At 32.0% G+C, this 14,992-nt stretch overlaps 1 protein-coding gene across 12 annotated transcripts in view; it reads right to left on the minus strand.

Moving 5' to 3' along the window:
* CASK (peripheral plasma membrane protein CASK) overlaps positions 1-14,992 on the minus strand; it is a 168,207-nt gene that overhangs the window by 140,616 nt on the left and 12,599 nt on the right. For 7 of the 12 annotated variants that reach the window (XM_089171088.1, XM_089171083.1, XM_089171085.1 and 4 more), the window contains exons 2-6: positions 10,978-11,090; positions 10,438-10,543; positions 9,448-9,525; positions 7,095-7,273; positions 522-608 (exon numbers count right to left, since the gene is read on the minus strand). In XM_089171088.1, the coding sequence (XP_089027214.1) occupies positions 522-608; positions 7,095-7,273; positions 9,448-9,525; positions 10,438-10,543; positions 10,978-11,090 (563 nt within the window). Of the gene's footprint in view, positions 1-521; positions 609-2,579; positions 2,652-7,094; positions 7,274-9,447; positions 9,526-10,437; positions 10,560-10,977; positions 11,091-14,992 lie in introns of those variants that run through there. The other 5 variants (XM_089171091.1, XM_089171087.1, XM_089171090.1 and 2 more) reach the window with 4 other exon arrangements.

Here is a 14,992-nt window from a genome sequence, read left to right on the forward strand (position 1 = left end):
AATTGTTACTACGTTCAATAAATTGATAAGACTACAAATAAAAATATACAAAAATAAAATAAAATAAAATAAAATAAAATAAAATAAAATAAAAAGAAATAGTGTGACAGAGATAATCGAAATAGAGAATAAGAAAATAGTAAAATATCCTAGTTTCTATTTTTTCCTATATTAAATGCATGACTTTCTATGTATGTTCATACATACTTAAATACTCAAACATAAATATATATACAAAATTCTCAACCTAGGAAAAAAAAAGGGTCAAATGTACAACGAGAACGTTTGTTTTCCTTCTTTTTCTGTTTTTTACGATACTCCTAAAAAAAAAACCAAAAAAAAAGGGTCACAAAAGAAAAGACATCGAATATCGATGGAGATACTTCCTGGGACGTAGAATTTTCAACTGAAGAGTTTTGTTTCTACCCCCGTGCGTTACGCCACTCTTTTTTTTTTATTTTTTTTTTTATTTTTTTTTTTATTTTATTTTTTTACGGAGTTCTTGCAAGGCACATCAATACCAATGTTGTCCTCCGTGTCGCTGACTAGCGAATCCTCGGCGTCTGTCAGGTCCTCGAAAGGGAAATTGCAGCTCGGGGAGGTCAGCCCTATCGAAACAACACATAGAGAAAAAAAAAGGAGAGGGAATTTGTTTGTTTACCAATCCTTAGGATTATTTATAACGCATTTCACGTAATCCCTCTGCTATCGTTCGTCGATTTATTTATTTAACAATTAGAGATACGAAGATAGATATAGTGATAGAAATAGAAAGAGAGAGAGAGAGAGAGAGAGAGAAAGAGACAGATAGACAGACAGATAGAAAAATAGAAAGTGAAAGAGAAAGAGAGAGAGAGAGAGAATTTTTCATTGAACATCGTCGTTGCTCGTAGAAGAAGACCGACCTGTACGTGATGCGCCATTTTATCTTCTCATTTGAAACATTTTCTTTACTTTTCATTTATTTTACCACTTATCTGTAACCTTGTTTATTATTATTATTATTTATTTTTTTTTTTATATTCGATCGATACGTGGAACATTGTTTCGGTTGTATTGTGAGATATATTTTTACCTAATGTGATTTTTTTTCTTATATTTTTCGTAGACATTTGTTTATGTTTTCCTATAAGGATAAAGAATAGTGCAATCCTCGAGTAAAAAAAAATATATATATATATATATATATATATATATATATATATGACATAATGTGTGAATTATATAATATGTGAGAGTGAAATGTGGGCCTATGAAATGCGTTTTTTTGATATAGCCTCACGTCTGATGTGTTTTATTTATAATGGAGGGTGACACATCGATGATATAATCATAACTGACATGAATTACATCGAGACGTTAATCAACATTGATAGTAAATATAGATCAATAGTATGGGTGAATGAGTTTGAACGTGTTTAAATGTGTCTCAAACGATTGTACGTTGTTGTTGTTGTTGTTGTAATTAAAAATGTATTTGATATGTTCAAAAATGTAATGGGGAAAATAATATTATGTATAGGATATTCTCAGATGCGTGCTTTAAAGAATGCCAATGAGTTTTGCGAGTGTTGTATGTAAATAAAAAATGAAAAAAAAAAAAAAAGTTTAACTTCAAAGATAACTCGAAAGAGAGTTCAAAGTTTTTTTCTCTTCTTTTTTTTTTTCTTTTTGGTTTATTTTATCTTCTCTCTTCGTTTCACGATGAAATTCAAACTGCAACAATAATGTAATGAATAATTTAAAGTAACGAAATATACGTTGGAATTGTGTAATGTACACAAAGAGTTGGCTGAGACTCAAGTGTTGAATCATGTTTAAAGAAGAAGATATGAATAAAATGAAATAAGAAGAATATAAGCAATGGAACAACTACTTTCGTTCGTTTAATTTTCTAAAAAAAAGAAAAAATTTATATTTAAAATATTTATAAAAAATACTTGCATATTTTTTTTCAAATTTTGTATACATCAAAGTAAATTATTAAATAATTAAAATAATTAATTAGCACACACACGTTGAATTTGATTTCAAATAAATAAGAAAAATATAAACAATTGAACAACTACTTTCGTTCGTTTAATTTTCTAAAAAAAAAAAAAAAAAAAAAGTTTATATTTAAAATATATAAAAAACATTTATCAAAGAATTAATTATGAAATAAATTTAAAGAAAAGAATAAATTAAACACAATATGACATAAAATAAAACTTTAGAGAGATTAAAATGTAAGATGTTACAAATATTTAAACAAAGTTACTTTTTGTTGTTGTTACTTTTTTATTTTTTTGTTGAACTTATGAACTTCGTTGGCATATTTAAAGCACAGGTTTAGAGAGACACCCTATACCGGAAAAAATGAGTCTCAACATGACCGATATATCGTACGTTCGTACGTGAAAAGCAAGCAAGCAAGCAGTGGCGGCTTCTAGAATACAGTAATGTGATAGGGAAACACGGATCGGGTTTAAAATGTAGCATAATACAATCTGGGTTGACGTAATAAGTATGTGTAATATATATATATGGCGTGATGATACAAGGCTCCAGCGGAAGTGATGATTAAAGGTCAAGCTTACCCTCGCTGTCGGCCTTCAAGTAGAGCTGCCCCTTTGGGCTCAGACACTGCCGATACTCGGTCGTGTAACATTCTGTATTCATTCAAACCAAATTTCAGGTTATCAAATTAAACTCGTAACAAAAACCTTTATTCATTCCTTGTACCGTATGTTAAACTATTATAATGAACTATGTTTGTTTTGTTTTTTTTTGTATGCCCGAGGTGTACGTTTCGAAGTAACGCGTTATCATTTTTTTAAGATAAACGTAGTCAAAGTTTTGTTCAAGTCAAACTTTCATTTTAAGAATTCTTTTTCCTTTTTTTTTTTTTTTTTAAACTTTCATATTATTTGTATGGATATTGAAACTCTCAACAGTAAGGAGAAAGAAATCGTAAGGAAGTTGATCTCTAGCGATGATAAAGAATATCTACTTCAAACAACTCGGCCCCGACTAAGTTCGCTTATTAAAGATTTACTTTCGAAAAGGGCGCGTGGTGAAGTCTTAAGTGTCCTAGTTCATGAAAACCCCTAGTTCTCCCATTGGTGCCTGTCCTACTCTCTTATACTGTCAAATTAGTTCGGAACTAGTGAAGATTGTGGATGATGGAAACGGTCTGTATTTGAAAGGGATTTAACTTCCTTATATTGTCGGCCTAAATGTTTCGTACAATAAAAGTATTGGGGAAAGTTTTCTCTCTATATCTTACCAAAAAAAAAAAAAAAAATTAACTGTCTACTATAATAATAATAATAATAATAATGAAATGCCCTCATAATATTTCATTATATTAATTTAAACAAAAAAATTGAATATAAATAAATAAATCACGCGTGTGTTAATCGTACTGCGATTTTGGCTGGAAAATGATATCGAATTAAGGATTTACGTTAATGTAATTAATCATTTTAATTATATATAATATTATATCATATCATGGTAAAGAATCATATTAAAATTAATTTATTTACAACGATAATATAATAAAGATAGATATTATTTATTTTATTATTATTATTTTTTCAAATGTTCCGAAAGCTGGCAAGCAATTCGCGGTAGAAGGAGTGCCGATCAAAGTGGATTGACCGACATATTAAAAGGTGCACTCTTTCAACAGCTCTTAACGGCAATACAACGGTAAACGTGTAAATGGTACATACATATATATATATGTACCTTACTTATTTCGCGTTGAAAACCCATTAAAATTCCTTAAGAAGTAATCGAAATAATGATATTGCATATACATACATATTCTTCTATGTATTTCACCGCTTCAACGTCGCGTGTATGGCTTTTTATACATAAATGTAAAAGATTTTTTTTTTTTTTTTTTAATCTATGTGATATTTATCGTACAATAGATTTAATCTTTCTGCTATTTTCATTTCCATTGCTCTTGCTTAGGATAGTTCGGTTTGTTTGAAGTTGTTGAAAAGCACGCGATATCGAAACGGTGTAGACAAAAAAAAAAGAAAGACAATTTTTAATAGAAAAATACCAATTGAGAGCTGAATATTAAGAAGCAGAAAAAAACGTAGTGTCTTTTTTTAAACAAAAAAATATTTAAAAAAAATATATGTATATATATATATAACCGATAAAAGCCGTTGTTGCATTCTGCACACCGAACACTCAGAGATTTTGAATGTGACGACTGCCAATCATCGATCAAGCCAGCCAGCCAGCCAATGGGTTCTATCGCAGAACAGGGCATTCCCACAAAGAGAGAAAGAGAAAGAGATAGAGAGAAAGAAAAATAGAGACCATTGAAGAGAGAGAGAGAGAGAGAGATAGAAAGAGAGAGAGAAAAAAAAGACCAAAAAAAAAAATTAGAAAGAAACCAAAAGAGGTACACACACATACACGCACGCACATTTACACACATTCACGCACACGCATACACATAAAATCGTGTATTCGCGCGCAATATCTTTGATCGGATCACATTGTCGGAAATAGAACGAATCGATGTTCAAAAATATTGCATTAGAGGTTCTACAAAGGCACACATTGAATACCATCTTCCAAAGAGAGAACACCGTATATGTATATATGTATATATACGGTGTCGCGCGAACGCGCTTCTTCATGCTCGATTGTTCCGATTATGACCGGTACAGGCCGTCGCGTTAATTACACTGCAATTATGTAACATACATGATAACTCGATGCAGAAATTGTAACGTCATTTGTTGGCAACGATACTGCCACCCTTTGATCACATTCTATGCATACTACAGGAAGTTTCATTAGCCACGATGATAGTGGTGGGACATCAGCCAACCAATACACGCTCGAATAAAAGCAAAAGGAAAAACATTAACGAAACAAAATGAAACTTGTTACACGAATACTTGTTAATTCATCAATTTTGTTGATTGAACTGAACCTTTTTATATAAAAAAAAAAAAAAAAAAAAAACGACATATTTTCACAACTTTATTTCACCCCAGCCTTTTTTACGTCATTTTCTTCTTTCTGCTGAATTTTTCAAAAGTTTTCTTTATAATGCAGTCCCGGGATCGTGGAAAGGAGGTCGGACTTGTTCAACAAACGATATTCGTTAAAGTCCTTATCATAAATAATAAATTCTATTGACTTGTAACGACGGAATCATCTTACCGACTGAGTTACACAATTTTATCTTAGGTGATAAAGAATAAAAATAAAAAAAAATAAAAAAAAAGAAAAAATTCGAATGAATAATCATTTCCCTTTTTTCTTCAATTTTAATATATCTATCAAATTATCACGAGTGCAGTATTCAATGTGTGTGCGTGTATGTGTATGTGTACGTCCTTCTTCTCACAAGATTGGAAAAAAGCAAATCAATTATTTTCGATAAAATTATCGCGCGGAAGCGATATAAGTTGATGATGATACTTGAAAAATAATTAATATCAATGCGGAACTCGATAATATTCGATAATCATTTTTTTTTCATCGTACGAAATTGGTATTGAATATTATTGCCTTTCGGATAAAAAAAAAAATCGTATTATTTTTTTTCCTTTTTTTTTTTTTTTTTTTTTTAAGATCAAACATTACGATATACTACGTTCGAGAAGTAGTTTGGTTGATCCGACTAGAATATTATCAAAAAAAAATAATAATAATACGATAAATATTATTAGTAATATAATATTGGATTGACAATTAACCCAATCAGCAGCACGCTCGAGTTAACTCGAGCTCCCTAAACCGGCCGATTTTTGCACGCTCGAGTTAACTCGAACGGCGTATTATTTTTTTTTTTATATTTCTATGATTCTTTTTTTGTACACTCAAATATAATAGAAAATTGAAAATAAGAATGTGAAAGCAAAGAAAAAGAATCGGTTTTGTTTTTTATTCCGAAATGGTATAATTCGAAAAGAAAGATTAAAAAGTCGACGTACGTGTAACATTGCAATATTCGGCACTTCTCTGTAATGTGGAACACAAAATCCAAAATTAACATAAAATTATTGATTATTTCTGTATTTTTTTTTTATCAAAACAATGTTCTAAACTATCCTTTTATGAAAAAAAAAAGAAATGATTTTTTTGGGCCGTTTTTTTTCTTTCAAAATCATTGCTGTTTAAGGGGTTAAGTAATTGTAAATTTCATCAATCATTTTGTTTAAAAAATTAGCAATTACTTAATTGTCAATCCAATAGTATTTTTTAGGAATGATATTGGTTAATAATAACACGACGTTGGCAAGGTTTAATATAGTGAATGGTAAGTAGGTAGGTAGGGGGAGGGGGGTGGGTGGTTACGATAATCATTTCACTTCAACGAATCACGTTGTGTCATTTTTTTTTCTTCATCTCGATGTCGTATAACGTGATCGAAAAAAAATCCCTATAATAACAAATCCGATAGATAAAGATTGTCCTTTAACCAAAGTGTATTTTCACCCCTCCCCCATTCCCACCCACCCCCCAGTTTGAATAGAATGTCCGCGCCAAGTGTTTTCTTATGGATAATAAAGTTTCTTCGTTGGTTGATCCTTGGGGGCTTTCGTCGAAGGTAGAACGAAATCTTCTAGGGTGTTTTCAGGAAAAATAGGACGAAGGGATACGCTTGCTCGATATATAGGTATGACCAATACATTCTTCTTCTTCTACCTTTCCATTCTTGAGAACGAATGGAACTCGAGTAGCAGGAGAGGAGTCAATACACCCACTAGCAACCATCAGTGGGGTGTGGGTTACATAAATATGCATGTAGATTGTATATGTATGTACATGTGTATGTACATACATCAAGGAAGAATGGAAGTGAATGACATGGGTATGAAAAAGAAAGGGAGGATAGTAGAATGGTGTAAAGAGTGAAGGGAAAGAAATAAGAAAGAAAAAGAAAGAGAGAGAGAGAGAGAGAGAGAGCCAACGTCGTGTAATTTTCTCCCTAAGGAAGGTTGGAAAGATAGAAAGAGAAAGAGAGAGAGAGAGAGAGAGAGAGAATAAGACAGAGAGTACATTAGGTAAAAGAACATGTGTTGTGCAAACACGTTAGAATCGTAAGAGAAAAGGATTGAACATACCGACACCGTTTGCTTGCGAGGATGCAGGAAGTTGAACAGCGACACCAAAACCGCGCAGCTTCACCGGCGCAGAATTTTCTTTTCCTGCTAGTAGGGCGCATTGCGGCTTCAAATCACGATGGATTATGTCGTTCTCGTGGCAGTAGCGCAATGCCTCCAGGATTTGTCTCATGTAGTGGCTGCAAAATAGAAGAAGGCTAGAGAGGATGATGATGATGATGCCTTGGCTTTAGTAGTTTCCTTCTTCCTTTGTGAAAATGTGCACCACGGGAATATATATATATATATATATACAATATTACTGTATACTTTTCAACCGTTGAAACGCATCGCACCGAGTTAGTATGAGCTCTTTAACCCACTTGCTTTCGACCCTGCTAACCCCCTCATCCTCAACCACCCCCTTTTTTATTCTATCAACGATTTCACGCTATTGAAATTATTCTTCTAAATAAAATTCTATTCTTCTTTCTAATTCCAATTAAGGAAATTTTTTGTTTATCCTTATGTATCATAAAAGTTTGATCTATAAATGTTTTTATTTATTAGGGTTGACACCAAAAATTCGTGCGTTTATTTTGCATTGTTTTAGTACTGTAAAAATTGTACTATTGCATATTGTATATTGTGTTGTTTTATTATTCTAAAAATTGTACTATTGCATATTGTATATTGTGTTGTTTAGTAAATGTACTATTTAGTAGAATTATTCAAAATCAATCAAATTATTTTAAATGCAAATAACATATTAATTATAAAACTCCACGAATTTTTAATTCACCCTAATATTTAATAATCTAGAAAAATAAATTTATTCCTATTATTTATTTGTACATTAAACATTGTAAATATAACAGCGAATATAAAACTAGATTATCAATTGTATTTATATACACAGCTCGTAAATACCTTTAAAGTAGATAACAAAAAGAAAAAAAAAAGAAAGAGATTCAAGATATAAAACTTGGTAGTATAGAGATAAGCTTATCTTATTAGATGATTTAAAGGATAAGAAAAAAAAATGTCAAGTCAAACGATTTCTTTTATTCCATATCTGTCAGAGTATTCTCGATAAACAATTCGCCTGAAGCGAAGTCTCGTGTAATCGGCCCTGTCCAGATGAAATATGAACCGTAACTTCGTACTTTAATGCGACACCAGAGTTGTCGGTTGTATCGTACTCATTCAACATTAGTCGTACAGTAGTTAGAGGAGTTTTAATGGGGATCCTTGAGATTACAATCTAACCGGTAGTCAGGATTTTCTCGAATGGGAACGAAACCGGCGTTGGTTGAATGTCGGCCCAACATGAGATGAAAGGATGAATTTATCGAAACGAAAGTAAATTTTGAAATTTTAAAAAGTAACAAAAAGATAACAAATAAAGTTCCCTTCCCCTCCTCTCCCCCCCCTCCCATCCCCATTACCATTTAATGAAAAGTACAAAGACCATACAATCAAAATGACGAATGAGATTGGAACGCGTGTGCTTAAAAACGCTTAAAAGGGACTTTTATATACGTCTGACAAACTAAATTCAAATCTTTAAACCATCAATTATATTCAACTGGTAAAAGGATAGAATTTTAATCGAAACGAAAAGAGAAAAGGAGAGAGAGAAAGTGAAAGAGAGAGAGAGAGAGAAATCACCAAAGAGGATTTTAAACGTCAGTGGAGGATGGTAGATTTTTAATAACTTCCGGAGGACATCCCAGAATATATATATATATGCAGTTTATAGAAGTATGGAGATACGTATGTGTATGTGTACACATACAGGTGCGTTGGTACATGTGCCTATCGTACAAAGTTCGAGAGCTTAACTAAACCGTAGCAACCTTGATTGCAGTGCATTTCCCGTTCATGAAAGTAAAACGACTCGAGCGTAGGAATTTTCATAATAAAGAAAATAATACAAAAAGTACAAAAAGAGAAAAAGGGTAAGTACTTGGTAAAAAAAAAAAAAAAAACATTGTCTTTTATGAAAGGAAAAAAAATTATTGAAACGAAAAAAATGTTGCCATATAGTTTATGCTTATCTCGGTCGTTTAATAATAAATGTTTGAATATTTAAATAATAAAAACATGTGTACAGATCACACGTGTTCAAAGTGAAATCTTCCAAAAACTAAGTTTCGATAGAATAAGACTAATACAAAATATTTGGTGTAGGATAATTGTATTCTCTTCTTATTCAGTATCGCGGTCGTTTCATCGCCTCCCACCGCTCCGTTACATAGCCGCCTACCGTTCCGTTACATAGCCGCCTACCGCTCCGTTACATTTTTTCTAATCACACCCATTCTAAAGAAGTTGTCACTTCAAAAATTGATATAAATTAATTTGATCTTACCTAGCAACAGCTTCACTGTAGACAAAGCCAGCAGTCGCACGTCGAACTACTTCAAAGCACAGATCCGAACCGTCCATACTGAAAGAGAATTGTAATGTTAAATAACATAAATAATTTATACGACTCGTTTCGTATAAACCATTTGTAAATTTATCGTTAAACAACTTCTCCCCCGTTCGTTAAACTTGTAGATAAATTAAGAGAGAGAGAGAGAGAAAAAAAATAATCACATCTTATTCTGAACGTTTTACGGAACACGTCTAAAACACTAATTTCTTTTTTTTTTCTCTCGTACATGAAATAAATTCCAATTTAAGATCCATTTACTTCGTGAATCTCCCGTCGCGTTTATTCTTCCAACCTGAATGCTATTTATTTTAGATATTTTAGAGAATTTAACCGTGCTGTTTAAACGCGAGAGAAAAAAAAAAAAAGAGAAAAGGGTATGAAAGTCGTAGAAAGTATCTTTGAGATATATAGATGTACGACTGTACTGAATAAGGGGGTTGAAAAGCCAGAATTTTTCCTGGAAAGGTTTTTTCTAAAGTGTACGAGAATGAATGAGAAAAAGAAAACGAAAAATAAAAAAGAAAGAAAGAGAGAGAGAGAGAGAGAGAAAGAAATTATTACGTGACTCTATCCTTTTCGTTTTTCCTCTTTCGCGTAAACTTTGTTCCTTTGAAATCCTTTAAAAAATTTGCATAGTACTTCAGTTCAACGATATACATCATATCCGATGGAGCAAAGCTTCTATTCCTTTCTCTCACTCCTTTGACTTCATCAACAACAATGATAATGATGATGATGATGATGATGATGATGTTAGTCTGATATATTTTGCAAGTCTTTTTCACTTCAAAGAAACGAGGAAAAAACTTGAAAGTTTACTCCCCAGTTTAAAGTTCTATTCATGAAACGATTCATGTCCGATTCCTCTGACAGGTTATCTCACTCAACACGTTTATTTTAGTTCAAAGGAGATATACTTACTATTCGAACACCATGTAGAGCATACCCTCGGAACTGTAAGTTTCCAGTAGCTCGACGATATGCGGGTGCTTCAACATGTGACATATCGTGGCCTCACGTTTCAAATCTGCAATAGGAATGATCTATGAAAGAATTAATTCGATCGAACGTATACGTTAAAATAGGAACCAAAAAAGAGTTACCAATACAATTAAAATAATCATCATTTGTAATAATGACAGTTTTGTATATTCGTATAATGCTTTAAAGATTTCGTAGCTATAAAGCTACGGAATAAAAAAAACAAGTCGAAGAAATGGGGAAAAAAATGCGTGTGTTCGAGCAATCGGGGTAAAACGAGCTTTAAAAAGAAGCAGATTTATGTATGTACCTACGTAAATATGTATATAACGTACATAGGGAAAGCCGGTAGAAGGGTCGGGAATAGGGTGGGAGGAGGTGAGTGTAGAAAAAGAAGGGAAAAAGGAACTGTATGTTTCCAACAGTCGGCGGAAATTAATGGCTGTGTGTGGTGTACGGATATATCCTTTAGACACTCACCAGCTGTACTGAGGCCCGGACTGGAGGTGAACTTGGCCACGTCGACGATTTTTACAGCGAAAGTCTGCCTGGTCTGTCGGTGAATGCATTTCCGAACAACGCTGAATGGTCCTCTATGACAATGGAAGAGAAAAGACGTAAGCGATAATAATTAAGCATGCTAGGACTAAATGAAATCACGTGCCAGGTTATAATACGTATATGTATATACGTACAAACATATACACATAAGTATGTATGTACATATGGTACATACATACGTACCTATGGCTAGCCATTATTGAGCCATAAACGAGCCGGTACATCCGCGGATAGCAGACTTGAATTCGAATCAGAGATTGGAGCTGTATTAAAGCCAATAACGGTCTATGCAATCCGACAAACGCTAACCGCGAATGCATTCATCGAATGTGCCGAACCTCGTAATGGTTCGGGGCGTTATCAATCATCGTGCTCAACGATGTAGATCTTAAACGCGTCAACTTTGACAAAATTTCACTATCTCAATGAGAATTATTTTTTATATACTTACATATACACATTTATGAATAATTTATTATAAAGAAACGAATATTAACACTAGAATTTACGAACTGAACCAATTTGATTCATTTCCAATTTTTTTCCTAGATGTATATAAAACTTAAATATTATTTACAAAAAAAATATATGTTGACTTTTAGTTATTTAATTAAATATATTTAGATATTAATTCTACTCAATCTTTCATTCAAATAATTTTTGTAAATCATTCAAAAATAATGAATAAAACATCCGTAAATATAGTGTTAAAGTATAGCTGGAACATTATATGTATATGTATATCTTCTTAATATATATAAATTACGTGTCACGTTGTTTGTCTGTAATGGACTCCTAAACTACCGAACCGATTTTAATCAAATTTTGCACACTGTGTGCAGTTTCATCCAACTTGAAAGATAGGATAGTTTATATCTTAATTTATAATCGCAATTATTTGTTTATTAACAAAGAGTCATGATTATCTCTATTAGTTCGATAAGATTCTAACTGATGGCGGTATAAAGTAATTCGTTTGTATCAGACTGATTGTGAGCCACAGCAACGCGTAGTGGGGCACCTTTAGTATTTATAAATAATTTATTATAAGTAAACAAATACTGACGTATAACTAGATGATTATTTTTCTTTCAAGATATTCTCATGTTTTTGTTTGATAATAATAATATTATTATTATTATTATTAGCATTGGAATAATGATTCAATATAAATCTGTCTCCCCTGTAAGAATATATAATCCTAGAATAATATAATTTGTATCTTGTTCTTATCTCTTATAAAATAAATCAACGAAGATTTCTCAGATTGAATGTTATAGATCGAGTATCTCTAGTACAATACTTTATCCAACTGTCGAGACTCGATAAAAGCATCATTGACGAACAACCGTCTACGAAGAAAATTGATAATACGACGTAAGTAAAAATCCACGATAGTTTTTACATAGAACGTTTCTGTCGATAAACGACAAAGCTAAGATATTCGAATATCATCGATTTATACTACTTTCAGTGAAGAATCGTAGACTTACACTACTTCTGTCCGAGCAACAAGTATATATATATATATATAGTTCTAGAGTATTATTCTATTCACATATAGGAAAAATCGCTAACCCGACATTTGAAGATTCGTGTCAAGAGGATAGATATGAAAAGATAGACACAAAAAGAGAGAAAGATTTAAAAAAAAATATATTATATGTATCTTAAAAAAAAAAAAAAAAAAATTGAAATAAATCGAAATATTGTAAAGTACGATGAAAAATTACACGTATTTTTTTTTTTTTTTTTTTATAATACACACGCACATATACATTTTTACACGAGTCAAACCCTTGATATAATCTGCTCACGCGAACTTGTCGTAAACATTGGCACGTTCGAGGGTCTCATAAATATTCGAGGAGCACGTAAGCGAAATAATATGGCTAATCCTAAACTTACTTTTTTTTTTTTTGTTTACAACCCCCCTTTTTCTACCCCAGTTTTTAAGGATTACGAAAGAGTTAGGAGTAGAGTTCATCAATCTTTTTCATATTTTCAGTATTCAAATTTTTGTCTCCTTTTTGTCTTTCCATTTTTCACTCTATTGTGATGCACGCCCTTAACATAACAGGAGACTTAATAGGACAGTCAGTTCTCTCACGATGGAGAGAGTTACCCTCCTTTCGTAGAAAATTATCGACACCTCTTCTCCTCCTCCTCCTTCTCTTCCTCCTCCTAGTCCGTGCTATGCCGCGAACGATTATCGTTGATTCCTTACACGCCAACAAGCGCTATTATCTTCGGCTTTTTATTTTCTTGATCTTGATAAAATAATAATAATAATAGAACGATAATAGCAAAGGTCATTTTAATTAGGGTCAGAAGGTTGAAGGAAAATCCGATTAAACCGGATGTTGAATTATCGTCAAGCAGATGAATCAAATCATTCAAAATTATATATATATAATTATTAGGTAATATATTACTGTATATTATTATTATATATATATATATTATTATATATACCTAAATCTAATTAATATAATACAACGAGAATTATATATTTTACAAAATAAAAAATAATAAAAATTTACAATAAAATATATATATATATATGTTATAACTTGTTATATTTGATTTATTGACACGAAATACATTTAGACACGTTTCAATATGCATTGCTAATGCACATCATAGGTTAAAGTTGGAAAAATCAAGATTGTAGAAACATTAAAGTAATACAGACGTGTTACTCTTTCCTGATTTGTAGAAAGAAAATACGATCACGGAAAAGTAGTAATACAGACGGACAGTTGGCAAGATGCCTGTGTATTTTCGACAAAGATAGTAAAAAATTTGACGAAGAAAGTTTTTTGAGAGATGTGTTATAATTGAACATGAATCCTTACAATATTGATGAAAAACAACACCACTCATCGTCATCATAGTAAATTGAGACGGATATTAACGTTCAGTCTGTTGAAATCAGTTGTTTCCGTATTATTAGACGTACATAGTGACATAATAGGCGCACCTGACCAAGAATAGGAAAAAAGAAAAAAAGAAAAAAAAAAAAGATAGGAAATTGACTTCTGTAAATGGAATTGCGAGAAAAAGAAAAGAAATCAAAGAGAGAATGAGAAGAAGAGAAAGAGAGAGAGAGAGAGAGGAATTTAGAAATAAATAACATCGCTGACACGAGCTCGTTGGTTTCAGGGATCCGTTTAACCGAGTGAAATAGCACTCGACGTACCCTCCACTTTCCTCTCGAACCTATTCAACCTTTTCCTTTGTACCCCGTATGTTCTTGTCGTTTCTCTCTTATCGACTCGTACATACATCTACAATCATCGTATATTACGGACAGACGAAGGCAAACATACAAATGCTTACGGATAACGATTAAGAAAAATTAAAAAAAAAACTTGATAATTATAATACAACAAAATAAATAACAAAATCAGCATCAACGATTTTTGTTGTTGTGCATACAACAAACCTTGTTTCTTTGTATTCTTTCTTAATTGTTCTTTTTGTTAATAATTATCATAATGCAATAATTATAACGAGATAAAACGAAGAAAAGATTCAAAATATAATTGATTTTGTTTTTCGTCTTGTTACCATTGGTTCGATAAATGCGTGTAGCGTACCTCAATGTTTCGTCGAATTTATTACAAGCACAGATTGCATCCTATGTAAATAATGAAAATACACTTGAACGTATAAATTTGGAAAGTTTCGATCCATTTTCAATGTTGAAAGTTTTCGTCCACGTGTCTCTGCACATCGTTGAGAACAATGGATGGAGTTTAGTATTCAGTCACGTCTTTCGCGAAATCTTTTTCTTACATTGCCATTGAGCGAGTGGTATAACTCAGTTACATGGAAGTCAATCTTCTTCTTCTTCTTCTTCTTCTTCTACTTCTTCCTACCTTTATACCGAGTGTTCAAGTGGATCGAAGTTTTGCCACTTCAGTGCGAT

The sequence above is a fragment of the Polistes dominula genome, unplaced genomic scaffold (assembly GCF_049000335.1).
Source record: "Polistes dominula isolate Pdom_NZ unplaced genomic scaffold, Pdom_raw_medaka contig_31, whole genome shotgun sequence".
NCBI classification, from domain to species: Eukaryota; Metazoa; Arthropoda; class Insecta; order Hymenoptera; family Vespidae; genus Polistes; species Polistes dominula.